Source organism: Cryptomeria japonica, chromosome 6, assembly GCF_030272615.1.
Source record: "Cryptomeria japonica chromosome 6, Sugi_1.0, whole genome shotgun sequence".
NCBI lineage: Eukaryota > Viridiplantae > Streptophyta > Pinopsida > Cupressales > Cupressaceae > Cryptomeria > Cryptomeria japonica.
Genome location: NC_081410.1, coordinates 75,717,145 through 75,729,098, shown reverse-complemented (window position 1 = coordinate 75,729,098; position 11,954 = coordinate 75,717,145). Strand labels below are relative to the sequence as shown.

General features: G+C 34.1%; 1 protein-coding gene across 2 annotated transcripts; it reads left to right on the top strand.

Annotated features, from left to right (window-relative positions):
* Nucleotides 1-355: 355 nt before the first annotated feature.
* Nucleotides 356-10,803, top strand: LOC131064185 (serine/arginine-rich SC35-like splicing factor SCL28). 2 transcript variants are annotated; one of them, XM_057998218.2, is made up of 6 exons: nt 356-750; nt 7,053-7,130; nt 8,461-8,625; nt 8,739-8,797; nt 8,917-9,461; nt 10,437-10,803. In XM_057998218.2, the coding sequence occupies exons 1-5, from the start codon at nt 575-577 to the stop codon at nt 9,399-9,401; spliced, it is 963 nt and encodes a 320-aa protein (XP_057854201.2). In that variant the 5' UTR covers nt 356-574; the 3' UTR covers nt 9,402-9,461; nt 10,437-10,803. The 2 variants fall into 2 exon arrangements, with proteins under 2 accessions (XP_057854201.2, XP_057854200.2); XM_057998217.2 differs by having other exon boundaries at nt 362-750; nt 8,733-8,797.
* Nucleotides 10,804-11,954: the final 1,151 nt, after the last annotated feature.

Below are 11,954 nucleotides of genomic sequence, written 5' to 3'. Positions count from 1 at the left end.
ACCTTGGTACCAATTTAATATATTAATATATAATATGTATTAATTTTTTTTTAATAATATAACCTATTAAAAATATATGAAATTATTAATTTTTTTAATTATTACTACTTTTAGGCTTATTATTCTTTAACTACTTATTATTAATTATCATTGTACAACCAATTAGTCGTTATCTTTTCTATTCCTAGTTGAAAACTTTCACCCCTAAGTAAATTGTCGATTAAATAAGAATTGAGTAAAAGTATATTAAATTATTAAAAAAATCTAATATACTTCATAATACCAAATATTTGTCTCATACCACCTAGGTAGTTTAACCTATCCAGGTAGGGTCCCATTTGAGCTTTTGGCGGCAGTTGTTTCCAAAAATAGAAGCCGTTACAAATCAAACAAAATCCCAAACAAAACTTGAAACAGCTTTATAACGTTTTGGTGGTAGATTTCTGTTCGTTCCATTGCTCCTGCTCATCTTCCTCCTCTTCCAACCTCCTTGGCCAAAACAAAGACTAGAAGAAGAGGAGGAAGCCCTAAAGCTTTCACTTTTCTTTCTTTCTGTTTTAACTTCATATAACAAATGGGGAAGAGAGGTGAAAGTAGAAGTAGAAGTAGAAGCAGAGGCAGGAGTTACAGTCCGAGCCCAAGTCCCCTGCCTCGTCATAGACGCAGCTATGACAGTAGAGACAGGTTCAGAGATCGATGCTTGCCTTTTCCCACTTGTCTCCTTGTGCGAAATATTGCTCGTCAAACTAGGTTGGTCTCATTTTCCTGCATTAGACTTTTAGGAATTGAGTGAATAATATGCAAAATGCATCAGTTTTTTCGGGTTTGTTTGATTGCATGAGCAGAAATAAGGAACACCCATATCCAGTTTCATTCAATGAGATGCATTCTTGCAACGTGTTTTTAGGATTTGTGTAAATGAAACGTTCAATATTTTCGGGTTTGTTTTGATCACTGAAATTAAAAACACATGTAAAGAATTTCATTCAGATATATGTATTCCGGTGTTTTGTTTTCAGGGTTTGAGTGCACCAAAATAATTAACTGATTAGTTTTTATGTTAGTTTTGATTGCATTAGCGGAAATAAGAATTACCCTGTTTGATTTAATTAAATGTTTTACATTTGGACTTTTAGGATTTCTGTTAGGAATTACAATCGTATGAGGTCTCGTGTTTTTCTCTTTAATTATCACATGAACAGAAATTAACATCAGAATTTAATTCAATTACATTCATGCTGCGTTTAGATTTTAGGACTAAAGTGAATTAAATATGTAATATATCCATATTTGTGTTTGCTTTGATTTATGAAGATAAATTAAAAGCTGTACACCATTTTTTATCCAATTTAAAGTCACTAAAGGTCCAATTCAGATTGCTTACGGGATTTTGGAACTTGCCTGGGTTAAATTTCAATTTGTTTCTTATTGTTAGTGTTCAGCGATCAAGGTTTGATTTCATTGTCTAATGAACTCTTATGATCACCTTTTTAAATAGAGTTTAACTTTTGTGCAGTCGTATACAAGATACCATTATTCTCGACGTTTGCTTATGAATCCAGAAGATTATGTGGTCTAAAGAACATTAGCGTGTAAAAGTTTCATTTTTTCTTTAATTTGCATTTTCAGCAAACAGGAACTTATGAGCAGTCGGGAAAGTACTCAATCCTTTCCATGAAGTGAGAAGGACATTTAGAGGGAATACAATAATGATCTTGGTATGTTAATGAAATTATGAAATGGTCAGGAGAAAGAAATTGGTGCAAACTGAGGAAGAAGGGTTATAAGAGTTAGGCGAAATGAGTTGTTATAGAATTTTAGTTACATCAAGTTACATCTTGTCAGCCTTGATTTGGTCAAACTTGGCAGCTCTGGTGGTTTCATTTTGCGTAACCATGCAATAAATGTGCAGTTGCACACCTAGGGGCTACAACTATAGGGTTTTTTACTTTGAATTTCTTTTGATTCCAACCGAAATGGGTCTGTCATTCTATGATTGCAGTGTGCAATGTTAATACAAATCATAGTTTGTGGCACGATCTCTGCTCTTGTCTGAACTTCAAGGGGTGATATTGCTTAAATTAAATTATAAAAGCTCTGTTATCTAATGTGCATTACAGGGGCATTGGATCAAAAAAAACTTTGGGAACTGAGAGCAGATTTAAAGTATATGGTTCTTATGCTTTTTTCCCCTCTTTTCTTGAAGTTGTAATTGAGTTAACTTTGGACTTTTGCAATAAATAAGGACAAGTAATCTTGATTCCATTCAGGTTTTTATCCATGCATAGGGTTAGCACACAAAACTTGAAGTAAGGATTTGTTCTTATGTTGAAATTTCTCTTATAATTCAGGACGTTTTCATGCTGCAACCAAGACTTTGACTGAATTCTTTTGTAATGCTCCGTTCACATTGCTCTTTAACATATGCCTGCTTTCCAAACCAATTGACACCTATTTACTCTGTTCATGCGCTAGAGTGCCAAAATAAATAAAAATCTGTTTATTCTTTAAAATTCAAAGTTTCACAGCATGTGCCAAAACATTGGAGACCTCCTTTTAATTCAAATTCTATTTATTCTATTGGAGCACTCTTTATTTGCGATGTTGGGTCATCTTACCTTGCATATGGCAAAACATGGCAGCTACTTGGGCATTCAAAGTCTGAAGTACTAAAAACCGAGAATTCCTAGAGATACTAAAATTAAAAAATGTAGGTTATTAAGCTTTGGAATAATACAGAAGTTGGAGAATACTTGTGAAGCTTCTATTTAGATCTCTTAATACTAAAATTTAAATGATCAGCGATCTATAAATTCTATAATAACTGTTAAAAACTTAAATACATTTGTTTATTTTAGATGAAAACCATGTTATTGAACTGGCATTATATAAAGTTTCTCAGCCCCGCTGTATATGACTATTCTGCTTTAATATTAGGATAGTGACAATGCTATGTTCTGTGGCATTTGTAGAAGTAAATTTCATATCAAAACCAAACAAGAGATTGCTTTTAAAAGTCCTTGGCTAATAATAATATCAAGACCTTCATATCTTTGTAAATTTAAAATTTATAGTGCTTTTTAGATGTATATCACTATTACAGCATGACCCTCATGAAGTTATACAACCAAGGTTTGGAGAGGGTTTTACAGGTAGTTCATGATACTGTGTTGCAATTGGATTTGTTTGGATGCAGCAATGTTCTACATGGGGTTTAAGGAAAACCTATGACACCTGATGATTAGTTTAAATTCTCCATTGTGTACATGCAAATGTTCCATAGACGGACACATTACATGCTAAATGCAAATGTTTGGATACCATTGAGATATTATGGAAGCTCATACTATCTCAGATTTATAATACTGGAAAAACTGAACTCCTATAAATGTTGAATTCCAACAAATGTAGGTTGTACAATATAGAATTTAGAGGCTAGCTATAAAACTCTTTGATCCCTTGATTTCAATGAAGAATGAATGAATTAGAACTACCGCATTGAAGTTTAACTGGTTTCCATAGGGTTTATGGTGGAGGAATACCATTTTAATTAGATTTCCGTAATGCCTTTGCTCTATTGTCTATTGTAGTTTTGTTGAAATATTGGTATTTGCTGATGCCGATTATCAATGACATTGGCTGGATGTGAACTACTCATCAAAAAGTTAAACAATTAAATGCCAATGCTCAATGACATTAGGTGGATTTGAAATGTACATCAAAAACTTAATTGGATCGCTTTTGGAACTCCTAGGATATTTTGAGCAGAAGACATGCATCTTTGGACATATTTAGCTAAGATGCACATTCATAGTGCACCATGACTGCCAAAATCTTGACAAAGGGTTTTGTAGGCACTTCAGGGTACACATGTTTAAGGATTAGTTATAACAGGTTTGCAATGTACATGTTCCACACGTTTACATATAAGCATCCTGGTGGAGTGCATATGATGCAATGGTTTTGGATACATTTGAGGCGCATTTTTTAAGTGTATTTTGCTTTATTCTTCAATTTTGCAATTCCTGACAGTGATCTTAACAATCAGAGGTCCTTTTTGTTTTCTGTGTGTTTTATATAGAGTTTATAACATTACACTTATGTAGGAGAGAACGAACTAACCTGTTTCGTTTAGGCTGAGAATTAATTCAGGATTAGCAGTGCCTGGTTGTAGTACATCACACATGGCAGCCACTTACTGTTGAGATATATTTGTTGGCTGTAGCTGTTTATGCATTTTGATCTGAGAGTGAAAACAGAAAGTTGAGATGTTTTTTCCAATTGGGTTTTGTCTATTCTGTTGATTTGTGTAGGTACTACAATCTTTTTTGGCTTGAGCAGCTGACTCCAAGCATCATAAAGTAATAAATTACAATTTACTCAGAATCTCATCCAACTAATTTTGTGCCCTTATCAATGGTGCACTATCTTGCTAGACAGCATGTTTGAACATCCTCTTTAACCACCAAATTCCTTTGGAGGTGGTGATGTATGCAAGGCCCCTTTCAGTATTTCTGATTAGTGTACCCACATGCTGGTATGGGTACTCTGTCATGTGATGCATCTGGAACTAACGACAACATCTGAAACCAACCATAAAAAATGAAACAAATTTTATCTAACCCACAGCATGTCATTCCTACTTCATTTTGGTTGAGGGGTCTAAAATATGTGAGACCTTGATGAAGCGCGGAACAAATTGGGAAACATCTAAGCAACCAATTATGATGACTGTCCTCTGGGTTGACATGCCTGACTGCCTGTGAACACTCATGTATGTTTCTACTTTCTTCTATCCCCTCAGAACTGTACTGCTGGTTCTGAAGAAGTGTTTCCTTGCTTACATGTACCATTCGACCTTCATGTTATGTGAAACACGTTGAGACACATAAAACATGATGAACTTGATTTCGCTAAGCACTCACCATGATGGGTATATGTGAAAAGCATTGAGACGGAAGCATAAGTTGAACCATATGATTTTTTGTTGGTTTTATACAGCTCAAATTTCCTTACTTTGAATTACTCAAGTGGAGGTAGTAAAGACATTCCCTTGGATAACTTGCTTAGGCAAGTGTCTAAGGTGGAATGAAGGATTGCAAGAACAACAGATAGTGAATATGCAATGGAAAGGATTGCAGATAAAGATCTAGATATTGAAGGCTTATATGTCTTCTAGAATCAAGTTCTAAGTATTTTATTGTAAAAAATTTAATGCAATGCAGACAAATATGCTCTCTACTGGAGCTTTTTTGTTGCCACAATCTAAATTTAAGTTTTATATAATGCTTTGGTCAGTTTGAGATAATTCTTGAAGGAACTTATGATTATATCTGCTAGATACAGTCACTTGGCATTCTCTAGGTAGCATGCAATTTGAATGCATTTATGTAGGAGGCCATTATTTGACATTTTTGAACTTTTTAAAGCATTATGTATACTAAAAGTCTTAAGACTAAAACTGATGTGACTGCAATGGTGGTTTAATTTGTAAAATCATTTTCACTTGAAAATTGTGTTGCTCATAATGATGTGGAACCTTTGGGGTGAGTATGTGTGACACCTAAGATGTTAGCTAGTTCTCTTCAAAAAAAAGGTATTGATGTGTGAGTTACTAGCTCTATGTATTCTCCACCTCTACAAAATGGAAATGCATCAATCACCATTCGAGCTTGTGATATATCTGTGGTATTAGTTCTCCATGGACATAAGATATTCTGAATACTTTAGGAAGCTATCATTTATTAGAGACGCAGAATCACAATTCGTAATTTGGGCTTATTAGTTATATTAGTACAAATGAAGAGTGTAGATTTCTTGCAGTCCTAATTTTATATAATTGGAGATTGCACAGTCAATGGTATATTTTCATCAGTGGAATTTACATGTGTGTAGTGCATGTTATCCACGATGACCAATTTCTTTGATTATTCGTTTCTTCTATGGACCTTTCACTCATGTCCTGGATAACAATCACAGGGCAAGAAATCCACCAATCATGTAAGCTTATCTAAGCATTATAGTACTGGAGAGGAGGATGTTAGGATATTAGCCCATGGACTTTTCCCCAAGTCCGGTTGCTTCTGGATGAGCTATCTTCATATTGTGTCCTAACTTGCAATATTTAAAATTGATCCACACGGATCCTATCTAAAAAGGAGTAATATACCATAAACTGAGGTGCAAAATGATGATGGATAATGCCAATGTACCACATAATGTCATTGTTTGTGCTTTCTCACCAGGAATGTCTAGCAAACTAGCAATGTCAAATCCTATTCAAGATGTTGAAACACTGACACAACAGAAGCTGTAAACTTGTGTCAGATAGATGAAAGCCTCATTGTGAATCAACATTTGATCACCTTGATTTCTTTCGTCAACATTCCACCTTTTCATATAACACACAATGTATTGCTGGTATGGCTAAAGAGGTAACATTTAATTAAATAAGTTTGGGAGACAATTATGTGCCCAAGAAACTCGCCTAAAATGAGCTAACGTTTACAAGGCTCAGAAATTCTACTTAAAGTATATTTAGGAAAAGTGGAAACTTCATCTTATTTTATTTTTTTATAGATTCAAAATATTTGTAGGTATTTAAAATCCTGAAAAACTTATAAAATTTCATTAGGAAAGTTAGAAAAATTTATAGATTTAGTTTTTAAACTTATTGAAACTCCATAGAAGTTTCAACATAGTAAGCAGGGAATGATGAACAGAACAAGACATTTAGCTTCAAACCACTCGTTCCCTTCTCATCTCACCGGCTAAGTCAGCTTTTTTTGACTTTTGCCTTTTCTTAATATAAAAAGATCTTTCCTTATTTTTGCATTTGGCTGCCTAAGAAATAATCTATGACCGTACTTTCTCCTTTGCTCAACACAAAAGCTAAAGCCTTATCAAAGTACCAAACAAAATTCAGTTCCCTTCTTTTATGTTGATTCTTTTACTGCTTAAATTTAATAGTCATTAGTTTCAATACTTTCTTTGAATTAATGTTTGATTTCTTACTTTAATTTAATACTCAATGACCTTTTTGTCTATTGTAGGCCAGAGGATCTTCGAATTCCATTTGAAAAGTTTGGGATGGTAAAAGACGTTTATCTTCCAAGAAATTATTATTCAGGGTGCGTTTACCTAAATTGTATTTGTAACTTTTTAAATGCAGTTTTGGTATTATGTGTAAGACATTACCTTTACTTTTTGTTGCTTGTTTCTATCTAGATTCTATGCGAGTAATTGTGTCCTTGTGTTTAATATTTTTTTAGTTACCAAAAGTAAGCAATCTATGCTTGGTGAGGCATAGATGGCAGAAATTATGTAGTTTCTCCAAAATTTGAGCAAGTCTGCTTGTGTTTTATATTTTCCGTCAGTTTTGTGTAGGCATATAAATTTATAATCCAAAAAACTAGTAGTTTTTAGGTGTCGAATATGCAGTGAGAGATTGTTTAGTTTCATTTATTTCTTCGTTTTAAGGACAATATGTCTTGATCAGGGCTATTTTAAATTTCTTATTTTTTCTTTTATTGTGTTTTCAAAGACAATCAAACAAGTCGAGCTAGCCATATGTTAGTCATTTCTACAAATTAGGTTTTGTATCTCACTTTATAGTTATATTCATTAGACGAAACAGATTCCAACTCATTTTGTAAATTGTTTTATCTGTTGACATGTCAATCATGTCTCCCCGAGTGCATTGTAGCTGACCTTAAACTGGAATAATTCTAGTCTTAATTTTATCATTACAAATCTTAGCATATTCCAACTCATTTTGTAAATTGATTTATCTGTTAACATGTCAACAATGTCATCCCAAGTGCATTGTAGCTGACTTGAAATTGGAACAATTTTAGTCTTTATTTTCACTTCAAACCCTATATTGGTTTAGAATCAAGGACAAGCTTGAGAGAGGGCCAACACATGAAATGCCTCAGTACTCTGAATTCTGAAAGCAACTTTTAGCTTTGTTTAGTTATTGTAAAACCTTTGGATGAATGATGCCAAGAATTTGAGAAAATGAAAGCACTGTGTATTTTGTTGGTTTCATTTAAGAAACATTTCCTATCATGTTGGTTGGTTTCTTTGAAGAAGTTTAGATAGGTGATGGGGAGATTGTCAGTAAATGGTAGCGCTGGTTCTTTCAGTTGGAGTACTTCTTTACTTTTTGTCAAAGGTAAGGATGGTGCTTCAGATGTATATTTTAGGAACTTTGCTTCTGACAAAGAACTTTATCATATCTGGATTCTGAAGCAAAAAACAGGAGTTGGAGAAACTAAGAAAATCTAACACTTAAAGAAAGAGCAAGGTATCTGAAGCAGACAATGATTTTGGTCACTAGGAAATTAAACATATAAAGCACCTCTTTGAAACATTGCTTTCCGTTCGATTCTATTGTTTACATGTTGAAAATGTACGCTAATGTTGAGCTGTCTATTCTATGACGTATTGTTTGTGCAGAGAGCCACGAGGGTTTGGATTTGTCAAATATGCGAACCCTGATGATGCTGCAGAAGCCAAACATTACATGAATCATCAAGTAATTAATGGCCGTGAGATTAGTATTGTCTTTGCTGAAGAGAACAGGAAAAATCCTGATGAGATGCGTTTGAAATCTAGAAAAAGGTGCGTGTTTGAGTTAAAAGCTCTTGTCAAATCTGTGAACCTACTTGCCATAGATGCGCTTTGCTCTAAGCAATGACCATTCTTGTTTTTGTCCTATTGTATGCCAGAAGTAGATATGGTGGAGGCAGTTACCGCAGGCATACACCTCCACGCTCTCCAAGGTGGCGCCGATGTAAGTATGCTGATGATATGGTCAATTGTGAGGCCAAAATAGAGTTCTTGAGAAAATGGTTCTAGCTTCCCCTTGTTCGGAATGAAATTAATTCATTTCATGTGCTTGTTTTTTGGCAGCATACTCACATTCAGAGTCACCTCCATACAGATCCACGAGCATATTCTGTGACCGTAACTCCCATTCATCCAATAGCAGGTCCCATGATTCTCCTCCATTCTTAAACAGGCCCCGTGACTCTCTTTCCCCCAGGGGCAGAACACATTACAGTCCCCCATTGAGAAGAATTTCACGTGACTCCTCTCTACCCAGAGATAGGCTCTGTAATTCTTCTCCACTAAGGAGCAAGTACTGTGATTCTCCTCCATCTAGGAATAGGTACCCGTTCTGTGACTCGCTTCCACCCAGGGATGGGTTACATGATTCTTTTTCCTCCAGACTCATGCCTACTGAAAGCTATTTGTATCAGAGAGCACAGGACAGTCCAGCAAGAGGAACTTCACATGTCTCCACTCTCTTTTGGGGCAATCTGGGTGATTCTTCTCTGCCCAACAGCAGGCCTTATCATTCTAATTTATTTTCTATCCAGGAGCAGATCTCCTGATTGTCATTCAGTGAGTTGTGGGTCACCAGAGCCCTCTGCTTCACCTAAATATGGACCCAGGTGATTCTCTTTTGTTTTGTTTTTTCTTATGTTATGAATATTTCTCTAATGCGACACAAATTTGACCATGAATCCTTCTACTTTAATATTATATTGGATAGATTGATAAATGTCCTTGACATTGCATCTGTTTTGGCACACTACCTTTTTTAAGGCTTATACAATATTGCTTAGATTGGTAATTAAAACGTTTTCTTGGTATTGTATTTGTTTTAGCACCACTCTACTGTTATCTATTTCTGATTGCGTTTGATTTTTAACCTTCATAATACTTCCATTTTTGCTGCTAACAGTTTCTAGTATGGAGCATATTTACTTTTTTGTATAGAAAAGTTACTAGTATCCAATCTTAATGAATGAAGGTTTCTAAGCCATTTCACTGGTTCTGCCAAATTATCTGCAAATATTTTATCTAAATTTTATTTTTGTTTGTTTGAAGTTGAAATCCCTTGCATGTTGTTTTTATCTTGTTTCTATTTCTCATCTGTAGTACATTTTTCTTCAAACTTCCTTGATCAGTTTTTTTCTTCTGCTCTTTTCAACCACATATTGAACTCTTGATTTATGTTTTACCCACTTACAGCAACATTTTGAAACACCTTGAAAATATTTGTCCATAAACCCCTCTAGCTTGATTTTCTTTTTTTTTTTCCATTTTGCACTTTCAGGCAGTGGGTAAACAACAAAATCATTTCTGAGCAGGTTTCTCCAGTTTTTTTGCTGTTTATTTATGGGCATTTTAGCATCGGATGTTATTAATCTGCATGATTGAATTCTATTTACACTTTGGTTGTCGTACAGTTGCTGTGTAATAATAATTGACTAGATGAAAATACTTTCAGTCCAGAAAAGAATGACAATGGGAGGACAAATCAAGGAAAATGCCAAAATTTACATCTGAGTGGCTTATATCATGTGCAATTTAAGGAGCATTTTCTTTTTGTTGATTACTGAAAGAGTTTGTTTTGTTTGCAGTGGATGAAATTCTAATTAATCTCATCAGGACTGTATTTTCTGGTACTCTTGGTCGTTTAGTCAATCTGGAAGCTTCAAGGAGTCTTATAGTTAAGTTTGGTCATTTCAGACTTACTTTGTTCTTGGTCCAGGCGAAGTACCTTAGAATCTAGGGCTTCTGTGATGAAGCCATTTTGTTTGGGTTGGTAAGTATTTTGAAATTGCAGATAGCTTCATTGTCCTAGGGTAACTGTGACCTGTATTTGCATATGCTGGTTTAGCACCAGTTCACTTTCTTGATGCAGTTGTAAATTTTACTTGACCATAAATAACACCACGAGTATATGCAAAGATCGAGGTGGGTTCAATAAAGGATTCTTTCAATGAAGATTTAACATACCTTTTAAAAGAGTATAAATATAAAACAATAAGATTGAAGGATTAGCAACAACTAATTAAAATGTTAAGGCATGTTTTTTTTGTTTTGAGGAATACTAAACCTTTTGTTAAAAAAAATAAACTTAAAAATTGTAGGGATGGTCATATTTTCATTATAATTATTGTTGTAAAGAGCAATGAGGACAATTTAAAAATCACATTGTTGAGCTTATAGTTTTCTTTAAGGAGTTTGAAGAAGATTTAAATGATCAAAATTAAAGTTTACATAAATGAAACCACTTTACCGAAGAGAGTCGATATTAATATATTAATTAAAAAGAAATAGTTTTCCAGGCCGTTTTGTCACATCCAAACCTCCACAAGTCCTAAAGCAACTCTCACATGTTTTCCCGCATCGATCTCTCGGGAACACACAACTACCTTGCCTACCTTGAAAACAATATAATCCTATTCCAAGTATAGGCTTTGATCTCCCACCAATGGATTGAGAATCGTTCGATGTTTGATATTGGGAGGGGGAATGAAATAGTCAATTCCCACTTCGACTCAGGAATAAAGGTATTAAAAATAGTATTCAAGTATATAATTGTAATGGTGAAATATTCAAATTATGACATTTTTCATTTAGTTGTCTAATTTAAGAGAATGGTTTAATATGTTTATAAATTGACAAATTGTATAATTTTGTTGTATAGTTCATCTATTTATATGTTCATGTATATTTTTATGCCCTTATCTCCTACCCTACCTATAATATGCACACTTTGATATATTCCCCTAGATTCATGCATTGCTTATATGTATGTTTATACTTATCCTATAGACTTGCTCTCTATCTTATTTTGAGCCTATCTATAATATGCACCCTTTAGTATATATTCCCTCTATCTTATTTTGAGCCTATCTATAATATGCACCCTTTAGTATATATTCCCTCTATCTTATTTTGAGCCTATCTATAATATGCACCCTTTGGTATATATTCCCTCTATCTTATTTTGAGCCTATCTATAATATGCACCCTTTGGTATATATTCCCTCAATTCATGCATTACTTATTTGTATTTGCATGCATATCATTTACACTTGCTCTTTGGGGTTAAATTCATACTTGCAAACTCTTAAATTGAGACCTTTATG

Coding starts and splice junctions, on each gene's coding strand:
- LOC131064185 (XM_057998217.2), top strand. CDS start 575: ATGGGGAAGAGAGGTGAAAGTAGAAGTAGAAGTAGAAGCAGAGGCAGG. Junction 7,131..8,460: donor CCAAGAAATTATTATTCAGG/GTGCGTTTACCT, acceptor TTGTTTGTGCAG/AGAGCCACGAGGGTTTGGAT. Junction 8,626..8,732: donor CGTTTGAAATCTAGAAAAAG/GTGCGTGTTTGA, acceptor ATTGTATGCCAG/AAGTAGATATGGTGGAGGCA.